Source organism: Heliangelus exortis, chromosome 19, assembly GCF_036169615.1.
Source record: "Heliangelus exortis chromosome 19, bHelExo1.hap1, whole genome shotgun sequence".
Lineage (NCBI taxonomy): Eukaryota > Metazoa > Chordata > Aves > Apodiformes > Trochilidae > Heliangelus > Heliangelus exortis.
Window position 1 is genome coordinate 12,769,419 of NC_092440.1, and position 25,738 is coordinate 12,795,156.

At 54.0% G+C, this 25,738-nt stretch overlaps 2 protein-coding genes across 3 annotated transcripts; one reads left to right on the top strand and one right to left on the bottom strand.

Annotated features, from left to right (window-relative positions):
- Nucleotides 1-4,432: 4,432 nt before the first annotated feature.
- Nucleotides 4,433-8,786, bottom strand: MMAB (metabolism of cobalamin associated B). Its single transcript, XM_071763598.1, has 10 exons — nucleotides 8,727-8,786; nucleotides 8,539-8,612; nucleotides 8,082-8,158; nucleotides 7,859-7,952; nucleotides 7,523-7,580; nucleotides 6,648-6,720; nucleotides 6,256-6,353; nucleotides 5,894-5,958; nucleotides 5,236-5,295; nucleotides 4,433-4,935 (listed from the first exon to the last, which is right to left on the bottom strand). The coding sequence occupies exons 1-10, from the start codon at nucleotides 8,784-8,786 to the stop codon at nucleotides 4,848-4,850; spliced, it is 747 nt and encodes a 248-aa protein (XP_071619699.1). The 3' UTR covers nucleotides 4,433-4,847.
- On the top strand, nucleotides 8,688-25,738 carry MVK (mevalonate kinase). 2 transcript variants are annotated; one of them, XM_071763402.1, is made up of 10 exons: nucleotides 8,688-8,862; nucleotides 9,034-9,181; nucleotides 10,205-10,352; nucleotides 11,362-11,517; nucleotides 14,833-14,936; nucleotides 15,964-16,009; nucleotides 16,969-17,059; nucleotides 17,295-17,411; nucleotides 20,671-20,824; nucleotides 21,445-22,943. In XM_071763402.1, the coding sequence occupies exons 1-10, from the start codon at nucleotides 8,785-8,787 to the stop codon at nucleotides 21,594-21,596; spliced, it is 1,194 nt and encodes a 397-aa protein (XP_071619503.1). In that variant the 5' UTR covers nucleotides 8,688-8,784; the 3' UTR covers nucleotides 21,597-22,943. The 2 variants fall into 2 exon arrangements, with proteins under 2 accessions (XP_071619503.1, XP_071619502.1); XM_071763401.1 differs by lacking the exon at nucleotides 21,445-22,943 and adding an exon at nucleotides 23,472-25,738 and having other exon boundaries at nucleotides 8,710-8,862.

The following is a 25,738-nucleotide window of genomic DNA, read 5'->3' on the forward strand; positions in this document are numbered from 1 at the left end:
GTGGATGTCTCCTCTTCCTTTGGCTCCTGGGGCCCTGGGAGGGGTGAGGCAGGGTTGGAGGAGGGTGCTGGGTGCTTGGCAAAGCCTCTGTCAGGCAGGTTTCTGGGGTGTGTGCTGAGGTGCCCCTCTTTGGGGGGCTCCTGGTGGTGGTGGGAGAGTCTCTGAGCCTGGAGGGATTTGGCAGCTGTGTTTGAAGCAGGATTTGTTCTCATGTCTTGGAAAAGAGCTCAGGGTTGGTGCGTGGCAGTGTAGCCCTTTGCTCAGCAGCTCTGGGGCTCATCCCAGCCCTCCCTGGTCCCATCTAGATGGGCTTTAAGGTCCCTTCCAACCATCCTGTGACCTCACCCTGCCCTCCTGCCCTCTCCCCCTGGAGTGAGGTGCTGGGTGCCAGCCCTGTGGGTGCTGGGGAGAGGGAGCTGGGCTGGGAGTGAGGGAGAGGGCTCCCAGTCAAGTGTGCAAGCACCATTGTTTTGACACAGAGGCATATGGCACCATCAGCAACAGCAAAAAGAAACCCCACAGCAGATGCTGCCAAGGCAGAAAGCTGGCAGCAGGCAGCCAGGCCTGCAGAATCCCTGCTTCACCAGCACCTCCTGCTTCTCCATCCCTGCCCCAAGGTGAGTCCCACCATGGCTGCAGCACTTGGGCCCCGTTGCAGGCAGAGGGAGGGATTCCTGGGGAGCAGAGAGCTCCTCTCCCTGCTCCTCCAGACTGTCCCAAGCCCCTGATTTTTACTCCACTGAGTGGTGTCTCCTCCATCTGATCACCTTGTACCCTCCCAGCCCCTGCTCTGTGCTGGGGATGGTTGCAGGTCTGGATGGAGAGGGAGGAGGGTGTGCTGAGCTCTGCATCCTGAGCAGAAGGAGATCACTCTGCATCCCTGAGCAGGAGATCACTCTGCATCCCTGAGCAGGAGATCACTCTGCATCCCTGAGCAGAAGGAAATCAGCTTTTCCTGCAGCTCACTTTTCCCTTTGCTCACTTTTCCCCCAACAGGCAGCAGCCCCTGCAGCACCTCAGTGCCCTGATGGGGCTGTGGTCAGACCCCTGGGGCCCTGGTTTGGCACCTCCACCTCCCAGGTCAGTGGCACTGCCACTTGCTGTTTAGAAATGTGCTTTTCTGGCAGTTTCCAAGCTCAACTTTTTTTCCATGCTGACCCTGTGCAGCTTCACCTTCCCCCTGAGCACGCACTTACACTCTGCTGCCTCTCTGCACCCCAAAATTGCCCCTTGTGCAGCAGCAGCCTGGGGCTGGGGGGGCTCACACAGGGTACTGCTCCCTCCTTTCTGTGCATGTGCAAACATTGCCTCCTATAAATTTTCATGGGACTTGGCAAAATGTATCTTTGTGTCATCCCTGCAGGAGCAGCAGCCAGCTCTGCTGCTTACACGTTGTGGCAGTAATAGAGGTGCTTGAGTTATGGCAAAACTTATTTCATTTTACAGCTCCTACAGCATTAACAGATGTACAGGCATCTGATCCAATCATGCAGCAAGAGATTTTGGGGCCAGTTCTTCCAGTTTTGACAGTGTGGAAGCTAGGAGCAGCCATACATTTTACAAACAAGAATAAACGACCCTTAGCAACATATGTCTGTGCTGGCAGCTCCAAGCTAATCATAAATAAGGAACCCTGCTAGGCAGGAATGGGGCTGGGCTCTGCAGCCAGGCAGGGTGGACAAAGCATCTGCCTTCCTCCCATTATATTAATGAGGTGCAGGCACTGGAATCCCTGTGCTGTGGGGCTGGAAGTGCTGGGAGGGGACAAAGGACTCGGAAAAACAAATGCTAAGGCAGAGCAAGGGAGCTTTATTTGCTTTCAAGCCTCTATTTCATTCTAGTGACACTTCCCTCCTGCCTGCTGGCTGGCCAGGCTCCCCTGTGTCCTTCTGTCCCTGTGTCCTTCTGTCCCTGTGTCCTTCTGTCCCTGTGTCCTTCTGTCCCTGTGTCCTTCTGTCCCTGTGTCCTTCTGTCCCTGTGTCCTTCTGTCCCTGTGTCCTTCTGTCCCTGTGTCCTTCTGTCCCTGTGTCCTTCTGTCCCTGTGTCCCTGTGTCCTGCTCAGCCACACAAGGCCCTTTTTTCAGCCCCTTGTCCCCTTGTCCCTGTCTTCAGCTCCCTGCCCCTTGCAGAGGATGCTCAGGACCCCAGGACCTCAGCCTGGCTGCAGCTGTGACCCTTGGGGACAGCACTCAGGACAAAAATCCCTTTTGGAAAACCCAGTGCAGAGGACAGAACCCTCAAAGGGCTGGAATCAAGCTCAGCCCAGGCTCTGCTCACTCCTCAATTCATGGACCAGTCCAATGGCTTAACTGGGAGCAGTGGGTCAGCCCAGGCAGCAGCCTCCCTCTGCACCAGCCCTGCAGAAATCCTGCCCTGACAGCTCTGGGTAGAAAGGGAGAGGGGGGGAGCTGAGTGCACCTGAATAAATTTAATCTCTGCAGCATGTTAAAGTGTAGCAGCTGAATTTATTTCTCCTTGCAATCAAAACAATACCAGCTTTGGTCCCAAAACAGTAGTGAGATTTCTTTTTCCCCCAGCTGGGGAAAAAAAAAAAAAGAAAATACTATAAATCCATCCGGGAGCTGATTTATATTGCATTCATGAAGAATTTATATTGCAAAGAATTTTATTCAATTAAACTTGAAAAGCCTCTAGATTCCTAAGGTTCAGCAGTGATCACTGAGACAGAGCCATCATAAAACTGGATGGGCTGTCTGGAGCAGGCATTGAGGGAATGTCTGATGTGACATTGCAGCTGAGGGTACAGCCCAAATCCAGGAGCATTTGTCACTGGGATGTGTTACAGGCTAAGGCTCAGAAAATTACTCTGTGAAAAATGTGCATTAACAATAGCCATGAAATATCTGTTTAAAAAAAAAAAAAAAAAAAGTGGTGAATAATGAGACAGCAGGATCTATTAGTGCTGGGCATTCTTCACTCTGACCCTGCTCTGATTAAAAAGTTAACACAAAAGCCAGAGACTCTTTTGAGAAGGGAGTTTTAAGGTTGTTTCTACTTAAATAATTGAAGAGGGGAAGCTGAGTGACTGACTGGCCACTGAGTGACACCCCAGGGCAGGACAAGTCCTCCTGAGGAGTGTAACCAGCCCCAGCCCACAGCTCTCTGTATGAGGGGGAGGGAGACTCAACCAACCATCCCTGATGTGTATTAATTCCCTGTTTTGTTTCCAAGCTGCCAGTGATTCAGAGTTAACTGGTGTTGTTCTCTCTGCAGCGTGGCTGGGAAGGTGTTCACTCACACAGAAGATGGCTCTGACAGTTTTCAGCCCATCAGGAAGCTGGAAGAGGACAACTTGGCTGTTCCAGGGCTGTGATCTGCTGGGGTGAGCTTTGGGGCAGATTCTTCAAGCTCTGGGACAGGGATGGATGCAGATGTTCTGCTGTGTGAGAGATGAAACTTGAGGTGGTGGCTGCTCTCCTCTGACCCTTGTCACCTGTGTCTCACCACAACCCTTTCATCTCCAGAGCTGATGACTGGAGGTGTCTCCAGGAGAGATCTTCAGAGTGCCCCTGGGCTCTGCTCCTTCAGGGGACACCTGCAGCACCCAGAGGTGATGCTGTGACCATGCTCAGAGGGGCAGCTCCATAGAATCCTAGAACGGGCTGGGTTGGAAGGGACCTCAGAGCTCCTCAAGTCCAACCCTTGCTCCACTCCCCCCGTGGTTCCCAGCCCATGGCACTGAGTGCCACATCCAGGCTCTTTGGAAATATCTCCAGGGATGGAGAATCCACCCCTTCCCTGGGCAGCCCATTCCAATGCCTGATCACCCTCTCCATCAAGAAATTCTTTCTAATGTCCAACCTAAACCTCCCCTGGCACAACTTGAGACCTCTTGTGCCCTCTTGTCTTGCTGAGAGTTGCCTGGGAAAAGAGCCCAACCCCCCCCCTGGCTCCAACCTCCTTTCAGGGAGTTGGAGAGAGTGATGAGGTCTCCCCTGAGCCTCCTCTTCTCCAGCCTCAACACCCCCAGCTCCCTCAGCCCTTCCTCACAGGACTTGTGCTGGATCCCTTCCCAGCCTCCTTGCTCTTCTCTGGACCTGCTCCAGCACCTCAATCTCCTTCCTGAGCTGAGGGGCCCAGAACTGGACACAGGACTCAAGCTGTGGCCTCACCAGGAGGACAGGGACATGCAGTTATCCCCCAGCTGCCTACACAGAGCTTAAGAGCCACAGAATCATCCTGCCTGACTTGTAGGATTTGCCCCTTCCTCCTTTAATCCCTCTATCCTGGGCTGGCCTGGTGTGAGCCCTGGGCTGGCAGCAAGGAGCTGTGCTTCATGGCAGCCAAAGAATTCCTAGAGCATTCCTGTAAATCTACACAGCTCAGCTCCAGCCAGGGCTGATGGATTCAAAGCACCTTAAAAACGAGCAGCACAGTGAGCTCAGGGTTACAGCATGACAGTTAAGGGCCCTTTGGTACAAGTCAATCACATTTATTATTTCAAAGCTTGTGGCCAGAGCTCCTGAATCCCTACCCAGCTGCTGTTCTGTACATTAGGACTTACAAAGAGAAACCAATCGTTTCCTTCATCCCTCTCAGTCCTCTCCAGGCCCTTCACAGCACCTGCTGCTGCCCAGGGAAGTTCAGACATCTCCAAAGCTCAGCTCTAGTTCTTTCTCTTTGAAGCCTCCTGGCCCAGCTCCATCCCAGGGCTCTCAGTTCCTCCAGTGTCAGCCCAAGACAGAGCAGCTTAATACCAGGAGTTAAAGCTGGAAGTTCTTGGCAGCTCAAATTTCCCATCCAGGCCTGTCCTCGTTCCCTTCCTTGATGTGGGAAAACAGATTTGCTGGGTTCAGCTTCCCATGGTGAAGGATCACTCATCCCAGTCATGCTTCAGGCTTCACATAGATTTTCTCTTCCTTCCCTTCCTTCATGGCAGCGTAACGTGCCAGCACGAAGAGGTAATCACTGAGTCTGGAAGCCAAGGGAGAAGCAGTGAAACCTCTGTTTCTGTCCAGCAACACCCAACCACACAGCAGGAAGGCAAAGAGGTCACCCCAGAGCCATTTCCAAAACAAGATGCAGGAAAAAAGTGAACTGGTGGCTCCCCCAGCATCAGCAAACGCAGCCTCACAATAACTTCTTAACAAGCTGCTTAAACTTCAGAGATCTTATTCTAAAAGGAAAGGTTTTGGAGAGGATCCCAAGACTAAGGAAGAGCACCAGGCACATGCAGTACTGAGTAAAGGTTTGGGGGTTTATTTTTTTTATTACCTGTTCAAGTATTTGGCCACGTTTGGATCTGCTTCCCCTGCTTGGACTAAAGGAACCACGCTAGAACAAGAGAGAGAAACTTTTGGTGTATTTAACTTCCTAGCTCTGAAGGCACAAAGCTGGAGCCCCAGCCTTCCCACCCAGCCCCTCCTGGGCTCCCCAGAGTCCCCAGGGCACAGCAGAATGCTGGGTGCTGCCCTAGGAACCCCGGGTGGTTCCACCATGCAGCTCCTCTCTGTGGCTGCTGAAGAAAGGGGAGCAGTTTGCAGGTGACTGACACCCTGAGGGATTCCCTCTCCTTTTCTGGGTAAACAGGGCCCCTTTTCTTGAGGGAACAGAGCTGTTCCTTGCCTTCTAAAGCTTCCCTGGGATACCTGCCAGTGCCCAGCCTACAAAATACACCTGGAACCCCCAGCTGAACAGGCAGATGCATCCCCACACAGATCTGTTGCTTCTTTCTGGAGTTCTCAGCTCAGCTGACCCAGCCCAGGGAAGGGATTTGCTGTTTGCTGACTGCACCCCTGGAATCTGCCTCACACAAACACAGGAAGCTTGAGGACAACACAGCCACAGCTGCCTGCTCTGACTGCAATGCTTTGCTGTCCTTGTCCCATCCTGATCACTTTTTATCTCTGTTAAAACCAGAGCCCCCACTCACCACCGTTCAGCTCTGCGACACACAGCCCTGGAGAGGTGGAGAGCAGCACTGCTTTTACCTCCTGACTGAAACAACAACCAAAAAGCAGCACATCACTGCCTGCTGACAGCACCCAGAGCCCCCCAGCTCCTCCTGCAGCTGCAGCAGGACTTATCCCAGAGCTGAGCCCTGTGTTATGGGTGGGCAGCTGGGAAGAGAGACTGGAATGGAACAGGAGGTGGAAATTTAACTTGAACCGTGCCCTCTCTGCTTTTCTTTTTTGTATCTGTCCACTCAAATAACTGCCTCACAACCTCTTTTCCCCAACGAGTGGCAGAGAAGTCAGCTTTCTCCAGCCAGTGAGAGGCACAAGCAGGACCTACTGGCAAGATGAAAGTTTGGAGGGGAGGAAGCTGCTCTGAGTAGCTGTCAATCCACTGCTCCAGCTCCAGCACTGGCTCCTCACTAAAAGATGTCCGTCCTACAGAGAAGAAAAATCAGCTAGAAGAAAGGCAGAAGTGATTCAGACAGCTCTGCTTTCACATTTCTCTGATCAGCAAGCCCTAGGAAAGCATCCCAAACCAACCCTCCTGCCCTCCAGGGTGTCACTCACACCCCTGGGGTCACAGAGCCACTCCTGGGATGCTGTGTGCCCCCCTCAGCACCCAGACACCCCCTGCAGAGCTGAGCACTGCAGCAGCCTCCCCAGAGCCAGCCTGCAGGGAGAGCTGTGGTTCAGGAACTGTTATCCCAGGAAAATCCCCCCAGGACTTACTCAGGTGAGGTTCCCTGGCTGAGGAGAGTGGAGTGGCAATGTTGGAGCCCACGTCCTGCAGCGTGCACTGGACCTGGATGTGGCAATCAGAACCCACAGGAAAAGAGCTTTCATTAGCCAGGCTTTGATGCTGAGGCACAACTGCAGCAGAGCTGGGGAGGTGACAGCTGGTTGTGCTGATTAAAGAAGATCCTACCCTTGCTGCTGATCAGCCCCCAGCTGGCTGGCAGGGGGGATCAGATAAGTGCTCCCTAATTGCTTTATGGGAAGCCAGCTTTATGGGACTTGTTTTCACTGGCACATTAAACCACCCTGGCTGACTCTGCAGAAAGCTCACATAATCCCCTTCCTGCTAGGACACCCCACCAGCAACCTCTGGAAAAAAAAAACAGGGAGTGACCAACAGCTGCAGGCTGTCACCTCCACTTCCAGGAGGAGCAGCTCTCTCCAGCCTGGGATACCTGGCAGAGCTTTTTCAACTCTCTGATTAGCTCCTCCTGTGTCCTTGTGCTAATGAGCACAACCCAGGGACAGCTAAGGCTGCCCTGATGTGGGTACTTTGCCCCCATTTCAAATCTAAGTGACAGCAAGAGTTGTGTGTAGGACCAGGACCAGATCTGGATAAATCAGAGGTGTTTGTCTGCCTGTAGCTCATCACTCTATCTACCACCTTCCTTCTGGGTTACAGGAAGCTGTTTCTTCCAGACTGTTCAAGGGGCAGAGTCTTAAGTGGGTTTTTTTTAATATTAAATTTATTAAAGTCCTGCATGGGAATCCAATGGGAGCATCGTGTCTAAAACTGAGGAGTTTAAGACCATGTTCCAGTAGCAGAGCTGGAGGGAGTGCTCTGGGTGAGGATTACCAGCACTACTCACCCTGTGAAGCTGTTCCACAAACGTGTGCCCTTTTTCACTGCTAAATTCACCAGCAAGCCTGGGGGAGAAAAAACACAAAGCACCAAGAGCTTGCTGCAAATCAAAAAATAAAAATATGATGATATTACCATTTTCTGGAGGGAAAGCACAGAACATGGACACTTATGGCTGCTTTCCTCTCCAAGAAAAATTTGACCTGTGGTGCATCCCCTCCCTCCTGCTGGGTGGAGGGGCTGGGAGAGCAGTTCCGAGGACCCAGCAGACCCCCCCGAGGGGGCGGGGGTCCCGGTGCCTGCAGAGGGACCCATCCAACCCCCGTGGCCGGGCAGGGGTTACCCGATGGCCGAGCTCAGCTCATCCGTGGCTCCCAGAGCTTCGAAGATCCGGTCCCCCTTCGGCCTCCGCTCCCCGGTGAAGGTGCTGGAGAAGCCTGCGGGAAAAACCACCGGGAAAAGCGCTCAGGGACCGGCACCGATCCCGCGCAGCCGCGGGGAGGGGGCTGGGGACGGACCGGACGGGACGGGACTGGTCCCTCGGTGCTTCATGCCCCGGGCACTACCTGTGTCTCCCGTCTTCGTGTAGATCTTCGGGACACGGGAGCTGCGGGGACCGCGCTCTGCGGGGCCGCCATGGGGGCTGCGGGGGCAAAGAACGTCTGAAGGGGGGGGCACCACCCGCACCGTCCCCTGCAACACCCTCCTTGTCCCGCACCGCCCCATCCACTGTCTCACCGCCCCGCCCTGGCCCCTGCCTCACCCTCCTTGTCCCGCACCATCCCGTCCCCTGCCTCACCCCTCCTTATCCCGCACCGCCCCGTCCCCTGCTTCACCCTTGTCCCGCCCCGTCCCCTGCCTCCCCCCCGTTGTCCCGCACTGCCCCATTCCCCGCCTCACCTCCCCGCCCCGCTCCGCTGCCTCCACCCCGCCGCCCCCCGCACTCCCCATCCCGCAGCCACCGCCGCCACCCTCCCGATCATCCCTCCGGGCCACCGTACCCGCCCCTCCCTCCCGGCTCACCTCACCGCCGCACCACGCCGCGCCGACGCCTTCCCCTTGGTCCGCTGCAAGTCCCGCCTCCGCCACACCGCCGTCTATTGGCTGGAGCGCAAGGAGGGCGGGGCGGGGCGCGGCTCCTATTGGTGCGCGGGGCTGTCAGTCAGCGCTGGGCAGTTCGGCGGCGGCGGCGCGGGGCTCCCTGAGGCAACCGCGGGGCTCCCTGAGGCAACCGCGGGGCTCCCTGAGGCACCGCGTCCCGCAGCCGCCATGTGGGAGCGGGGTCTGGTGCTGTCGGCCCCCGGGAAGGTGATCCTGCACGGGGAGCACGCTGTGGTGCACGGCAAGGTAAGGAGCCTGCCGCGTGGGGGGCTCCGCACGGGCTCCTCTCACCTCAGGGCCCCGCTCCCCCTCACCTCAGGGCCCCGCTCCCCCTCACCTCCTCTGTCCCCGCTCCCCCTCACCTCCTCTGTCCCCGCTCCCCCTCACCTCCTCTGTCCCCGTCTCTCCTTCCCCCAGGTGGCCTTGGCCGTCGCTCTGGACCTGAGGACTTTCCTCCGCCTGAGGCCCAGCGCCGAGCCCCGGGTGTGCATCCGCCTGCCCAGTGTCGGTGCGGTGAGGAGCTGGGACACCCTCAGCCTCCAGACCCTGCGGAGGGGATTTCCAGGCAAGGAACTGCTCCCTGGGCCCCGTGTGAGGCCCTGGGTCTTGCTTGGTGCTTTGGGTCCGGTGACCTCTGCTGGGTCACCGCCCTGGGACTCTCCAGGTTGTTTCTTCTCCTGCAGAGTGTGGTTGTCTCTGACCACGCTCTGTGTGTCCCTGCACATCCCTGGCTGGGGCACCCACAGTCCCTCTGGGTGCCTCTTGTCACCTGCCTGGTGCTCTGGTGTCTTTGAGAGTCCCTTGTCGTGGCTCTGCTGTCCTGTTTCAGGTTTCCAGGGGGTTGTTTTGGTCCTGCTGTACCTCAGACCCATACAATGCACACAGGAGCCAGCCAGGGAGCACGTCCAGGTGTATTACTGGTGGGGAGCTTGAGGACTGCAGTGGGAGTGGATCAAGGGTTGGACTTGATGATCTCTGAGGTCCCTTCCAACCCAACCAGTTCTAGGGTTCTATGATATCCCTCTGAAGTTACTCTGAGCTGAGGGCTCCTGGGGAAGGCAGGGACAGGGGGCAATTCCTCCCTGCTCCAAGCACACCTCTGCAGCATCTTCTGCTGGGTGCAGCCCCTGCCTGGTGGTTGTGCCTTTTCCCTCTGAGGGGATGGTGTTCTCTCCTGGGATCCTCAGGAGCACTGTTCCCTCAGCAGAGAGCAGGAAGAAGCTTGCAGAGTTAGAGGACAGAGCACTGACCCAAAATTCTCTTATACTGCTGCCTGCCCCTGGCTGTTGGGAGGCTGGGCTCGTGTGAGGCACAGCAGAGTGGCCACCTTCTTTAGTAAAGGGCTTGTGACTTGCCAAGGTCTATATAGTGTGATATAGAACAGGGATGGGGGGGAGAAGCCAGGTTTTCAGGTGGAGCAGTGGAGGTTTTGCTTTATTTTGTTTTCAGTCCTCACATGGACAGCTTGTGGGTGAAATCTGGATTTATCTCAACTCCTTTCTGCCACCTTTAACAGGATATTGTTGCTTTGGGTTTAACAATTCCCTGGTTTTCTTAAGTTTAAATTCTCCTCTGCTTGTTTCCACAGCTGAGCTGGATGAAGCTAAATCCCCCAGTGTGGAACAGCTGGAGACACTGAGAAAGTTTGCTGGAATTACTGCTGAAGCCTCAGCTCCTGAGAGCCTTGCTACTCTTGCCTTCCTTTATTTGTGCCTGGCTATCTCAGCTAAGTATGGGTAAGGCCCTCTCCCTGCCCCAAGCTCAGCTTGCTGTCTGCAGGGCTGCTCACCAATAATTGCTTCTGCAAGGTCATGGGAAGGAACCAAATGTTTGAGGCAGAATTAGGAATTGGGAGGAATCTTTTCTTTGACTCTTTCTTTGGGTTTTGGGTGCCTCAGGGCAGAGCAGGGGGGCTGGGAGTCACCTGAGGAGCTGAGGTCAGGTCATCCCCCCCCTTCCTGCAGCATCCAGAGAGGCAAACATCAGGCAGCTCCTTTCCTCCTGGCTTAGCTTAGAGAAACTGCTACAGGAGTGAGCTCTGAATTCATTCTCTGAGCTAAGTCTGATCCCTTCTGTGGGCTGAATCTCCCTAAAAACATGAGAGCTTGGGGCTGGTCTGCTTTCTGAGCTCAGCCAACACTGGTTGGGTGCAGCACCAAGTCAGAACCTGACCTCAATATTCCCACCAAAGGAATAAAGGTTGAAGAGTTTTCCACTGTGCTTTGCAGTCTCTGAGTTCCTGGTGACCACCCTGGGGCTGCCCTGAGACCATCAGCTCCTCATTTGTGTCCCTCCCCAGGCAGTGAAAGCTCTGGGGCTGGGAGGGGAACAGGGCTCTGTGTGTGTGTGTTTCATCTTGTTTGTCCCTCCAGTGGGCTGTAACTGCAGCTCCAGGGCTGGGATATTAAAGCTGTATTTAGGAGAACATTTAAAATCCCATTTAAGACACTCTTTGAAGGGTCTCTTTATGGTGCTACTCAGGTGTTTAGTTCCCAGCTGCCCCTGGTAGCAGCTCAGGGGGTTTGCTGAGCACAGATCCAGGAGGTTTTGCTCCCCTGCAGTGGCTCAGCAAGGCCACTCAGCTCTGCTAAGGAGCCCTCTCCATCCCCCCTGGGATAAACCACATCCTGCTGTGCCTTGTCCTCAACAACCTTGGTCCTCACTGGCACCTTTTACCTGGGAAATACCATCTTGAGGTGGGACTCAGGGTGGCTGTGTTACATCCTGCCTGTTCTTATGTTCCAGAGATGTTCCCAGCCTGGACATCCTGGTGTGGTCTGAGCTGCCCACGGGTGCAGGGCTGGGTTCCAGTGCTGCCTATGCTGTCTGCTTGGCAGCAGCCCTGCTGACAGCCTCTGGGGCCATCTCCTGCCCCATGAAGGAGGGAGACTCCACAGCCAGGTAATAACTCACCTTTGGGTGCACAGCTCTCCTCTCCCTGCCCCTCTCCTGCCTTTACCTGCACTCATTCTGCTGCTGGCACTTCTCCTGGTTTCTTTGTCCACCTCCTGGGCTCCTCCAGCTCTTTTTCCTTCCCCTCCCATTGCTGCCCAGTGTTCCCAGCAGCAGAGCTGAGCCCTGTCCCTGGGAATCACACATCTACAGTTCTGATCAAAGCAAGGGGAGGTAGAGACTTGGTACCACTTGTATCATTCCCCTTGTCTACTGTAAGATGTACAAATTTAAGAAAAAAAAAAGGCACTTTATTTTGCCAAGTGAATAAAACACACTTCAGTGTGGGGGAGTTTTTTTAACCTCTATTTCCTTTCTGTCCCTGAGCACCTTCCAGGTTTTCCTTTGTGTGCTGAAGGAGTGGAGGATCCTTTATTGTTTCTCTGCATTTTCACATGGATTTTTTTTTTTTCCTGCATGTGGCACATTTCCTTCTGATCTTCTGCCCGAGTTTCCCCTTTATCAGTGGTTGGTGAAGGAGTTTCCTTCTGCCCTTGGGTCACCTTCCCTTGGAGCTCACTCTTGAGAAGCTGCTCTGCTGTGTGTCTGTGTTTAAAGACGTGTGGGGCAGCTGGAGCAGCAGAACCCCCTGTGCTCTGAGCCAGGGGCAACCTTTGGGGTTGATTTCTGGGGATTTTGGGTGGGACTGAGGCAGCAGGAGGGCTGTGACTGTTCTGCTTCCAAGCCAGAGCCTGACCCACACCCACCTCCCTGCAGCAGAGCAGTTTGTTGTGTGCCCTGCTCAGGTGTCAGGGTTTAGCACTGCCCTGGCAATGAAACCCAGTAACAGACCTCTCTGTTAATCTCTCTCTCCTCCCTGATAAGAAAGGAGAGAGAATAAGGGAGAGAGACTGATGGGTTGGAAACTAAACTACACAACTTTAATGAAACAGTAATGATAAATAGGAAAAATTAATAAATATATACAAATATACAAGAAAATGGATACCACATTCCTCCCCCCTTTCCCCCAGTAGCTCTCACGTCACCACCGAGGCTGCCGGGCAGCTCTGGGAAAGTCCAGGCTGGACTCCTGGAGTTGGCAGCAGTTGGGAGCTGGAGGCAGAACACACAGATATGGGCTGGGATGGATCAGGAGCACAGGCAGAGGAAGGGATGGAATCCTTCCAGGATGCCAGGTGAAGGAAGGGAAGCAGGAAAGGCAGGAAGGGCAGGCAGCCGGAAGCTGGAAATCTGGCTTGGCCCTCATGATCCCTCAAATTTATCCTGAGGATGATGTATATGGGATGGAATACTCTGTTTGGTCAGTTCTGGCATCTATCTTGTCCGTTCCTCCCCAAAGGAGGCTGCAGGTGGGACCTCTTTATGTTTTCCTCAGAGCTGAGCAGTGTCCTTGGCTCTGCACCCCAGTCTTTAGCAGTAACTATAAACATCAAGTGTTATCAGTCCTAGAAACACACACTGTCTGAGAAACTTGCTGTTCATTTCAGCAAGTGCAACTACTTACAAGAGACTTAGCTAAAAGCAAAAGTACAAGACAGAAAATCACCTTTATCCTGGCCCAAACCAGGACATCAGGCAAATCTCCCCAGCACTCACAGAGCCTGAGGAGTAACAAAAGGCCAGTTCCACAGCAGGCAGTGGGAATTTCTTCCTGCCCTGCTCACACATCTTAGCTGCAGCTGGAATTGTTGGTTTTTTAGTTCCAGCTGGCATGCAGAGTGGGGTAAGTGAGGGATGGGGGTGTCAGACTTCAGAAGGTTTTTTGCTTAACGTGGCAAGAAAAGAACAGCATGAGATAATGACTCCTGGGTGGAGAAGAAGCACAGCCTCTCAAAGAGGATTAAAAACAAGTGGTTTACAACAAACTGCACTTCTATTTTGAGTAGCAGTGGGGCAAGCTGGCTTCCTGAGTGCTTCCCAGATTAAATATTGGCAAAGTGAAATGCAAGGTGTCTGGAGATGGATCAAGATGTTCAGCAGAGGCCTGGGGAAGCAGGGAGTTCAAGGAAGCAGCTTCCAGGTAGCTTGTGGCTCTCTGAAGTTGTGCCTTGCCTTGCTGACAGTCCTCATGATTTCATCTCAGCCTGTGTGATGCTCATCACAAATCCTCCTTTGTGCCTCTGCTCTGTCTCCTGGTACCTGTTGTGAGCCCATCTTCTAAAAATCTGTAGAATGCTTGCTGCAAGGGAGGGTCAGAGATGGGGGTCTGTGTGTTGCAGTGGGGCTGGGGGCTCTCTGCAGGCATCAGCTCCCCTTGGGGGGCCTGGGTTTGGGACAGTCCTGCAGCACGGGGGGAGTGGGTGGCTTTGGGGCAGCCTGGTGAGTTCTGGAGCTGCAGCCCCCAGAGCTGTGGGGTTTTGAGAGCTCCTGGGGAGAGCTGACTGTGGTGGGATGGTGGTAAAAGTTGCAGTGGGGAATTGGTGTGGAACTGGCAGCTCTGTGTTTGCTTTTGGGATTCCTACAGCCCATTAGTCAGGGAGTTCAGTCAGGGGCCTCCATCCCTGTGGATTCTGACCCAGCAGCAAGCTCTGTGCCAGGGGCTGAACCCCCCAAAGCTGCTCCCACTTTGTGTGGCTGCTTTTAAGCCAATGGCAAGAGCTGGGTTTGTGTTTTCAGCATCACAACACCTGGGTCTGCATTTGGTTCCCCTCCTTTGCTCTCAAGTGCCAGCTCCAAGTGTTAAAGGAGTTAATCCCTAAAAATCCAAGTCTCTGCAGGAGACAGTAAATCAGTTGTAAGTGCATCTTCTGACCCAGCTTGTGAGGCTGCTGCAGCTGAGCAGCTGCTGACTGGAGCCTGAACTTGCCTGTCTGAAATGCAGCTTCTGCTCTTCTCTTCTCACACTGTGTTTTCTGAGCCTATAAATTTTTTCTGAGCCTATAAATCCCCCGTCCTGCCTGGATTGGGAGCAGGATCCGGGGCCAAGATGTGTGGTCCCACGCAGAGTCAGGGAAGGGGGGGTTGGGGCTGAACTTCCAGTCACTTAAATTCGATTTTTTTTCCCTCAGCCAGAGCTGGGATCTTCCCCTTGAATCTCCTGCCTGCCTGGCAGCAGGAGCACACCCTGGTGGTGCCCCTGGTGCTGGCAGTGTCCCTGGAGCAGTGCCAGCTCCCCGGGCAGGGCTGGGGATGCTGTGACGTTTCTGCTGGGCAGCAGTGGGGCACTTGGACAGCAGTGCCTGCTCCCTGCTGGAGCAGGGAAGGGATCCAGGGCTTTTTGCAGCAACCCCTGCCTTGTCTGCTTCCTGCTGTGGCTTCCCTGGGTCTGGGGGTGTGCTGGATGGTTTTCCTGCCTTTCAGGTGGACAGAAGAAGAGCTGAGTGTGATCAACAGCTGGGCCTTCCAGGGGGAGAGGGTGATCCATGGCAATCCCTCGGGTGTGGATAACGCCGTGGGGACCTGGGGTAGGTGTGTGCCTGCTGCTGCCCCTGGGGGCTGAGGGGGGTGGCAGGACAGCAGCCCCCTGCCCCTTCCCCTCTGCAGAGTGTGCAGCACCCAGGGGGTGGTGGTGGAGGGTCCCACAAGTGGCATTTCTGCAAATAATGAGGTTTGGTTGGGGTCCATGTAGGGGACAGGGGGAGCAGGTTGCCTCCTGACAGTGAGGTACAGCAAAGGAAACAGCAGCTCCCAGATTCAGGTCCCCCCCTTTTGACCTGAGCAGGGGGAATCCTTCCCTGCCTTGGTGTGCCCCAGCTGCAAGCTGGGACTGGAGCCAGCTGAGTTCTTGGACTCCATGGTGACACCAGTGTCCCCCATGAGGCAGAGACCCCGTGGCACATAACTGGGATGTAAACCTTGTGGGGTGAACAAAGAAACCTAATCCTGCCCCAAGGATAATGCAGCAGCAAATGCAGTTGGACAGCTGTCATTTAGTTTCAATTAGCAGAGACTTGCAAGTGTTTTGGAAGTGTCCTTGGAGACTTTTAATAATCTTTCTAATGAGACCTAATCACAGTGCCCCCTGTAAAAGTAGGAGCCAAGTGAGACATTCCTTCTGGACAAAGCAATTCCCTGCTGAAGGACAGCTGCTGACAGGAAAGCACAAGTTCAGTCCAGTTGGAAACCCTTGTGCTTGGCTCTGCCCCAGGGAATCACTGCTTCATTCTTTTTTTTTTTTTTTTTTTTTTTTTTTTTTTTTTTTTAATTATTTTCAGTAAAGATTTAATGCTGCCCAAACTCTTTGCCTTTTAAAAGCTAATTCTGATGATCCCCCAAGTTAGCAGAGAGCAAAGGGAAAGGCTTTGGGTTAACAATGTCCAGGCAGACCCTCTCATGAAGTCAGCAGGGTCAGGCAGCTCCATGCTGTCTCAGAACATGGTTCTTGAAATTGCTGTCAGGCTGGGGCTGAGGCTCTGAAGATGAAAGAGCTGCTGCCTCCTGTGCCACTGCTACCTCAGCTCCTGCCCAGACAATGCATCTCTTTTACTTTAGGTGGAGCCCTGAGATACCAGTCAGGAAAAATCACTCCATTAAAGAGGTAATATTCCAGTTCAAAAATCACACTTCCACAGGGGGGTTGGAATATGTCAGGGAGGGGCTGGCTGGGTGGGAGGTTGGGTCTGGGTGGGTCAGGAGGTGGGAGAGTGGGTCTGGGTGGGTTAGGGGGATGGGAGGGTGGGTCTGGGTGGGTCAGGGGGGTGGGAGGGTGGGTCTGGGTGGGTCAGGGGGGTGGGAGGGTGGGTCAGGGGGGTGGGAGGGTGGGTCTGGGTGGGTCAGGAGGTGGGAGGGTGGGTTAGGGGGGTGGAAGGGTGGATTAGGGGGGTGGGAAGGTGCTGGCAAGGGGCTCTGCAGCCAGGTTTGTGGGTGTGTGTAGGTTGGGTGTTGGCTTGGTTCAGGGTAGGTGGGAGCAGTGCAATGTTTGGTCATTATCTGACATGAAATGAACACAGCACAAAGGATCAATATTAATTTCATGGCAATATGGGCAGCAGGAAAGGATCTGCTCCTGGCAGCAGCTGATGTGGGGGGTGAGGGGGAGTTTTCTGCTTACCTGGGGAGGGGGGGAAAATCCAGCAGCAGAGACACTCCCAGGCCCTGCCTGTTCCCTCTGCCTCCTGCCAACAAAGTATCATCTGACTCCATTAAAATCTTTCACTGTGCATGAAATTGCTCTATTAGCAGCTAATGGCTACTGCTGGCTGGTCTCACAGAGCAGATTTCAAAGGAAAGATTTTGCTTGAAAAACATGGATTTTGGTAAATACATTTTTAGTCCAATTATAGCACTCTTAACAGTTGCTCCTGGTATCTAAGAGTAGCAAGCCTGATCCCAGCAAGCACTTAAGCACCTGCTCAACTCTTTTAACACCACTGGGGCTCTTTATTTGGGGTGTCTTGCTCACCCAGGCCTTTAGGGGCAGAAGGAACTGTGACTGTTTGGGAACTGCTGGGGGATTGGGAAGGAGAGAGGTGAGGAGGGGTCTCCTCCTGCTTCCAGGGTGCCAACACTGAGGATCTTGCTGACAAACACTAAAGTCCCACGAAGCACCAAGGTCCTGGTGGCTGGTGTCAAAGAGAAGATCCTGAAGGTACAGAACCTGCCTGGAGATGTGTGCTGGGGCAGGGTGGGGAGCTGACCCTCAGGAGCTCAGGTGGGAGTCCCTGACCATGGCCCTGCCCTGCAGAGGGGGTGTCTGGGAATGAGCTGTCCCAAGTGGGCTGAGAAATTGTCCAGCTCCAAGGGACAGACTGGGGTTGGTTTCATCCCAGTGGCATTAGAAGACCAGAAGCAGCCTTCTCACATCTTTGCTTCCCCCTTCCCAGTTCCCTGCTATAATGAACCCAGTCCTGGAGTCCATTGATGCAATTTCTCAGGAGTGCCAAAGGGTTCTGGAAGCAATGCCTGCAAATCCATCAGCAGAATATTACCCTGTGCTGGAGGTAAGGGGGCTCGTTTCCCAGTATTTTTAGACACTGTGGCTGTTGAACATCAAAATGTCATTTAAAGAACATTAGGTCTAAGGAAAAATTTGATAGCAGGAAATGTTCTGTTCTGAGTGAAACCATAGTCTGTGTGTGCTGCTTTTAATGCCCTTCCTGGAGCCAGGGGACAGACAGACAGACACTGCTCCTGGTGTCTCTGCACAGTGGTGCCCAGGGAGGGAGGGGGTGGTTCTGGTGCTTTTTTGTGGAGCTGTAGCTCTGGAGGTTCTGTGGAGCTGTAGCTCTGGAGGTTCTGTGGGGCTGTAGCTCTGGAGGTTTTGTGGGGCTGTAGCTCTGGAGGTTTTGTGGGGCTGTAGCTGTGGAGATTTTGTGGGGCTGTAGCTGTGGAGGTTTTGTGGGGCTGTAGCTCTGGAGGTTCTGTGGGGCTGTAGCTCTGGAGGTTCTGTGGGGCTGTAGCTCTGGAGGTTCTGTGGGGCTGTAGCTCTGGAGGTCTTGTGGGGCTGTAGCTCTGGAGGTTCTGTGGAGCTGTAGCTCTGGAGGTTCTGTGGGGCTGTAGCTCTGGAGGTTCTGTGGGGCTGTAGCTCTGGAGGTTCTGTGGGGCTGTAGCTCTGGAGGTCTTGTGGGGCTGTAGCTCTGGAGGTTCTGTGGGGCTGTAGCTCTGGAGGTTCTGTGGGGCTGTAGCTCTGGAGGTTCTGTGGAGCTGTAGCTCTGGAGGTTCTGTGGAGCTGTAGCTCTGGAGGTTCTGTGGAGCTGTAGCTGTGGAGGTTCTGTGGGGCTGTAGCTCTGGAGGTTCTGTGGGGCTGTAGCTCTGGAGGTTCTGTGGGGCTGTAGCTCTGGAGGTTCTGTGGGGCTGTAGCTCTGGAGGTTCTGTGGGGCTGTAGCTCTGGAGGTTCTGTGGGGCTGTAGCTCTGGAGGTTTTCTTTCCCTCTGCTAAGAAAGAGGGAATGAGAGGAGGCTGAGATGCTGGCTCCCTGCACCTTGGGCCAGCAGCACTCCTCCTGGCAGTCACAGTGAAGCAGCTGCCTTGTCACTGCCAGGGCTGGAGTGAGGAGCAGAGAGCCCAGCAGCTACTGGTTTGGGATGAACTGGTTCTGAGCCAGCTCCCAGTGCTCTGCACTTCTCCTGGCTCTGGAGAGTAGCAAACAGAGCTGTGCCCAGGGCTGACCTGACGTTGATGCATGAGGTGCACACAAAGATCTGTGTTTGTCTTGGCTTTGTTCAGAAGAGGGAAGGCTGCTGGGCTGGGGGGAAAGCATGCTTCCAAGTGGAGGAAGTTGGGTTTTTTGGGTTGTTTTGGGGTTTTTTTTTTTCAGTGTTGAGCAGGCTGTACCACTGATCCATACAGCTGTGAGGTAAGGACATGTGGCAGTGTCCCAGCTGAGCCAAACCTGGCCTGGCTGGGGTGCCAAGTGACTTGGAGCCAGTTGGACAGCCCAGAGCCAATTGGTACCGGTGGTGCGATTCTTTGGTGGCATCTGGATCCCTGCCCTTGACTCTCCTGTGAAGTCCTCTGCTTGTCCTTGCTCTGACTGTCAGGTTGTCCCCTCCCCAGCCACGAGTGTGCTCTGGAGGTGCAGGAGAAGGCTCTGGGGTGGGACACAGCTGCTGTCCCAGCTGTGGCAGCAGCAGAGGCCACTCTGTCAGCAGATGGTTGGTACAACCTTCTCCTCTTTGCTTCAGGCTGTGCTGCCCCTCGCTGCACGTGGGGAGCTGGGACTGCAGCACCCACTGGGGGTCTCCTGTGGCATGCACAGCAAACTCCTTCTGTTCCCTGCACACCAAGGTTAGGCTGAGCCTCACGAGGGCTGAGCTGGGAAGGTCTGGAGTGAGTCTGGAGCTTTGGACAACTCCTCTCCACCTGAATGCATTAATTATTGCCCAGAGTGGGGAGTGTCTGGGGCAGGGGAGGGCTGATTGGGAGTGTGCTTGGAGGTGCCCTCCCTGGGAAGCAGCCTGGAATGCAGTGCCCAGGAAACAGCAGTGCAGTGAGCAGGTTTCTGCCTTGAAGCTTGTTTTGTCTCATGCCTGGGTTGCCCACAGAGGCACAGCTGATGAGATGCAGCATACATGTATGTGTATATATAAATATATATATGTATGTATTTGGCTGTTTCTGAAACGTGCGGGTCTGGACAGCCTTGTACATGAACCATGGAGCTGCTCTACTGTGTCATAAGCTGTCATCCCATTCCTGGCAGATTTGGGATCAGGAGGTGACAGGTGTCTTGGATCATCATAGATGGTGCTGTGCCCTCACTCAGGCATATAAAGAGGCCTGGAGATGGATGTCTGGCCCAGCCCAGGCAGGACTGGGGATGGATGCACTCTGTGTGCCTCTGCCTCACTCGTCTCCCCACGCTGGTTTCAGCACAGCACAGAAATGCTGGGGGGGGGGGGAAGGAATCAGGAATTCTTTCTGCCTCATCCCCCTCCTGTGCAGTCTTGGCAGCAGATCCATGTGGAGCTGAGGGAGGGTGATGTGACTGACACCTGCCAGGCTGCAGCGTGGCTCCTGCTGCTCCCCCCCAGCCCCCAGGAGTGGCAGAGACTGGAGAGGGGAGCAGGGGGTGCTGGGGGAGCTCTGGTCCTGTCTCAGCTGGCTCCTGGCTTGTGGCACCCTCTGGCATGGCAAGGGGAGCAGCAGCCAGGGACATGATGGAGCTGGGGTGTCCCACCAGCACTGCTGGGAACAGGATTCCTCCCAGATGGAGCTGGGAGGGCAGTGTGGTGCCTGGGGGCCTGGTCTCTGCTCCTCACCCTGCTCCAGGCTTGCTCCCAGTTCCTTAATTCCTCACCTCTAGCCTGGAGAGGAGTGGAGTTGTAACTCTCACCTCTCAGACAGGAGGAGGTGACTCCAGCTCACCTCTCCAGCAGAGCTGTTCCAGACTGGGCTGTGTCACAGGTCCCCTGGGTTTGGTTCTGCTGGAAGGGTTGCAGAGCAGGGTGACAGCCACGAGCTGGTGGCTCAGTGCCCTCCCCACAGCCAGCAGGAAGGGAGGGGGGCTTGCACAGCCTCCTGCTCAACACTGGTGTGACAGGGGAGAGGTGAAGCAGTCGGGAGGCATTTGGGGAGCTCTGATTTAGCACCTGAAATCAAATCCCAGCTGGCAGCTTGAGGTGCTCAGGATGTTCTCTGTCCTCCCTCAGCAAGGAGTGCAGTGCACACCCCCTGCACCTCTCCAGGGAGGGAGGCAGGGCTGTGAAGTGCCTCTGTCACCCTGTAGGCTCATCACACCTGTCTGTGGTTGCTTTTTAGGACCTCTTTGACATAAACCAACACCACCTGAACGTGATGGGGGTTGGTCACCCCTCCCTGGACAGGCTGTGCCAGGTGACAGCATCCCATGGCCTGCACAGCAAGCTGACCGGGGCTGGCGGGGGTGGCTGTGGCATCACCCTGCTGAGACCAGGTCAGTAACCCCGTGCTCATCCTTCCCTCCTCACCAGGGCAATCCTGTCAGGTTTGGAAGCAGGGGGACGTGAGGGGCAGCAGGGGGACACGAGGGGCAGCAGGGGGACACGAGGGGCAGCAGGGGGACACGAGGGGCAGCAGGGGGACACGAGGGGCAGCAGAGGGACACGGAAGCAAGGGGACGTGAGGGGCAGCAGGGGGACATGGAAGCAGGGGGACGTGAGGGGCAGCAGGGGGACGTGAGGGGCAGCAGGGGGACACGGAAGCAGGGGGACACGAGGGGCAGCAGGGGGACACAAGGGGCAGCAGAGGGACACGGCAGCAGGGGGACGTGAGGGGCAGCAGGGGGACGTGAGGGGCAGCAGGGGGACACCAGGCCACCCCCTGTGGTGGGAGCTGTGGTGGGAGCCTGGGGTGGCATCCAGCAGAGCCTCCTGGTGGTGCAGTTTGCAGCGTTTGATCCAGGGGTGATTCAGGAGGTTCCTTTATGTGTGTCTCAGCTCCTCAGGGTGTTGGCCCTGCTCCAGGGAAACGTGTTTCAACCTGCCCTGGCCCTTTGCAGCCTCCCTGCAGTGGCCCTCACTAACTAACTGCCTGCTCTTGCCTTCCTCTTGGCAGACACCTCCCCGCTGGCCGTGGAAGCAGCCAAGCAAGACTTGTGTGCCTGTGGGTTTGAGTGCTGGGAGACCAACATCGGGGGTCCCGGGGTGACCCTGCACTCCTCCTCATCCCTCAGCACCCGAGTGCTGCACGCGCTCTCCGAGGGTTAAGCTCCTGCCTCTGGCAAGACCCCAGCTCTTGGCATCACCTCCTCAGAGTGATGGCTCTGGGGGTGTGTGCCTGGCAGCTCCTCTTCAGCTTGGTGTGGGCTCTGGGGGACTCTAGACGTGGAGCCAATTTCAGGCTTTGTGTCCCTGGGAGTGGGGGCTGCTACGAGAAGCCAGGAGCAGCTGCTTGCCCTTGGGCTGGGGGAGAGTTTGACCCAGGCTCTCAAAATCCCATTTTAAATTTACTTACTCGACTGCTGTGCTAATCCCAAGGGGCAGGAGGAGAGGGGCTTGGCTGGATTCCAGCCTGGATAATGACACTTGGCTTGGTTCTGCTGCTTCAGATGCCTGTGCTGGGTGTTCTTTTCTCCCTGGTGTCCCACGAGGGTGGGCAGTGGGGCTGGCAAGGTGGATGTGCAGAGAGCTTTGACATTTTTGGGTGAAAAGCATCTTGGCAGCTCAGGGCTTGACACTCAGGGCTTTTTTTTTTTTTTCTTTTCTGCTGGACTGTAATTCAGGGTGGAGAGGAAACCTCTAAATACACCTCCTGCCTGCTACTAATCAGGAATTGGATCACTGATATAAACAGCACATTTTTAATGAAAATATTGCTGTTTCTACTCTTTCCTGGGCTGTTAAACAGGGACCTGTAACCAGGCTCTGGTTCCTCTTCATGTGCTCAAGGTCTGATTCAGGCTGTCACCTGTGAGGACACTTGCTGGAGGCAAGGGAAGTCTGAACATTCCTCTTGGGATCTGGGATCTCTCACTCTTCAGCCTTGACCCTGCCTGCCCTGCTGGGGGCAGGGGCAGAGCAAACAGGGGGTTGGTTTAGTTTGAAGTAATTGTTTTTAAATAGGGAAAAAAAAAAAAAGCAAACCAACAAACTAGCAACCACCTCCTTAAAAGCTGACCTTAGCTTGCAGCTGGCAAACTGTAAAACCTTGAAATGCATTTAAACTCATTACATAAATGTAAATGCAGTTTTCACTGTTGAAATTTTAATGAGCTGAGCCACAGAACTAAAGGGACTTGGCAGGTGAGTGGCTGAAGCCAGAGGTTCCTGAAGGAATAAACTGACTCTCAGTGGCTCTGGTGTCTTCTACACCTGCCCAAGAGATTTGATCAGTGTTGTGTTTGTCTGGGGTTTTAAGTGTAACTCTTCATGAAGAGCTGTGTCCAAAGCTGAGAAACAAATGGACAGGGGGGTGGGAAATTACCCTCTAGAGCAGGAACAAAAAAAAAAAAAAATAAATCCAAGCTCTGAAATCCCAGCATTGTGGTGACCAGCTTTAGTTCACTCATCAGCTGTAAAACTGTCTCTGGTTTTAATAAATCTGTGTTTTCTTACGTGCAAAGTGTTCTTTGATAATTATGCTGGGTACAAAAGGAAAAAAGCACCTTACAGTGGTTCAGTAAGAACAGGTTTCAGATGCTGGCTTGCTGTGTCTAATTACAATTCCAATTTGCATCCACGAGAGGCTTTACACTAATCACAAGTCAGAAAGCCTGATAAATAATTTACCATTTTCTAATACAGTGTAATCAATGTGAGTATCTGGAAGTGTGTTGACTATAACCACTTAAATGTGTCTGTAGTTTCTCCTGGTTAGCACAAAGAAGTGCCAAATCCAGTGCAAAGAAACTTCACTTCAAAACATGTCTGAGGTTGGAAAAAAACAGAAACAAGCAAAATAATCAAAAGTGTTATTCAGTGTTTTTCCTCATCAGCTGCTTTTGTCAGAAGGTGGCTTTGTGCTACGAGAGCTGGGGGAGGAGGGAGGGAGGGAAAAAATGGGGTAAAAATGTTCATTTGCTGGTTTAAGTGATAATTAGAATTGATGATTTTGAACTGACCAACTCCCCCCCTGTGCCACAGGATCTTGCAACCTGGGATGCTTTTGCTTGTGACCATTCAGCCTTCCCTTGCTGAGCTCTGGATCCTCTGGGGCTGTGATGGAGGCACAGGAGTGACAGAGTGGCAGTGGCTGAGCCTGGCAGCTGAGATGTGAGTGGCACATTTTGGGGGTTACAAGCAATTCCCCTTCCTGGGAAGGCTCCAGCCACCTCTGGACTGTTCCTGCCTTTGTCCTGCTCTGCTCCCTGCCAGTCCTGAGCCTGAGGAAGGGTTTGTGGCTGGCCTGGTCTGGCCTGGCTCAGAGGGGGGGACACTGGGCTGGGCTGGGTGAGGTTTGGCTGTGGGAAGGGCTCTGCCCCTGGCCCAGGGGCTCTGCTGGAGCCCTGCTCAGCTTTCTCTGTGCCTGCTGGAGTCAGCAGCTGGAGCCAGTCCCAGTTTGTTGGCCCTGAGCAAGGATTTTTGCATCCATCTGTGAGCCTGGGAGCACCCACTCCCTCCTCCTGCTCTGCTGGAGCCTCACTGAAAGCACCCTGCAATCTGGGAGGGGGCATTTGGCATGGGAATCCCTTCTGTGCTTCTGCCAACTTCCAAACACCTCCTGCAATCCCCAGAGCTCCTCAGCCTGGTTTGGAGGAGGGGGGGAGGATACAGATGTGCTGCCAGCAGCTGGAGGGGCTGCTCCCCCAGGATTTGGGTACCCCACGGAGGTGCCCTCCCTCTCCCTGCAGTTTGAGGAGCAAAAGGAAAGGAGGATTTAGGGGCAGGAGTGTGTTCTCCCCTTGGGCTCATCCCCTTCTCACCCCCAGCCACACGAGTGCTTTTCCCCTCTGCTCTCCCCAGCCTCATTTTTACAGATGTGCAGCAGAGCAGTGATTGCTGCTGAAGGATTAGCCTGGTAATTTGGCTAATTTTTCTTCAGCTTCATTTTTCACATTATGAGCTTTGCAGGAAGACTAACGAGCCCGGGTTTGCATCTAATAGCAGGAGCAGGGAGGGGAAGCCACACTCCATTCTTTTGCAGAACAAAACAAAACAAAAAAAATCCAAAAACATGAATTGGGGAAGATGTTGGCTGCCCTGTAGGTGAGGAGGGGTGGCCTGGGGGGGAGGGGAGGGGGGGCTCTCTGCTGTGGGACCCAGCAGTAGCTTGGGGTCACTGGTGTTTGATGCCAGCAAAAAGGGAAAATATTTTGTATGAAGAAACCTTTTAAAATCTTTCTTTTTCCTTCTCTGCCAGTGCACAGGACACATCACTGCTGGGGTGTGTCTGGGGGCTCCTGTACCCCCCCTGGCCTGAGACCCCTGCTGTGGGGGCTGCCTGGATGCTGCCCATCCCCTGCCAGGCACAGATGGTATTATTATTTTTTTAATTTTTTTTTTTTTTTTAATTTTTTTACAATCCATGTCAGCAGTGGCTTCTTTCTGCTCCGGTGAGTAGCTGCTGAAGAGGCAGTGACATTATTTGAGATAACAGAGAGAGCAGAAAGAGGGTCAGTGAGAGAGTGGAAATGTCAGTGTGCAGGGATGTATTATGGGGGGGGGCTGCTTGGGACCCTCGGGGCTCTTTGCCACTCCTGGGGTCCCTTCTGGGACAGGGAGCCCCCCACCCTTGGGGTGTCTGAGGTGGATAAGGAGCTGCTGGGTGAGCTGAGCCCCCCTGGTGCCATTTTGAGGACACTTTACAAATTTTTCATCTGTCCTGGTGTGGCTTTTGGGGCTGCCCAGGGTCTGTCACTGAGTGTCTGGGGTGTCCTGCACCCCCCCAGGACTCTGGTGTGTGGGGTTTTTTTCTCTCCCCCCTCCCCATTCTTTCCCCTCCCAGCAGGCTGAAGGTTTTGAAAGTTAAGTATTAGAGTCTGCTTTGTTGTTGCCTAACTACGACAGACAAATTGAGAACTAGTTGTCAAAATGTCAGTGCACAACAAATCAACATTCAAAATGAGTCTCAGCGCTATGTGGTGTATAATTAAAAAAAAATCCTTTTTAGAAATTTCAGCAAGCGTTGGCTCCGCTTTATATTTGTCTGTGTGATTAATAAAGGCAGCTAATTTTCAGACTTTAAAAACAGCTAGAAAATAGCTCCTAATTACATATTAGGTTCCAAGCAGCCCCCGCTGAGCAAGGCTGGTATTGGTGGGCCAGAGAATTTGGCAGGGGCTTAATTACATTCTGAGCATCATCTAATTTTAGTTAAATGTAATGTAATCAGCAGCAGATGTCTGAAATAAAATATGAATTATGAATATGATGAAATTTCATTCTTGAATAAAAAAGTAATTTGCTATTTA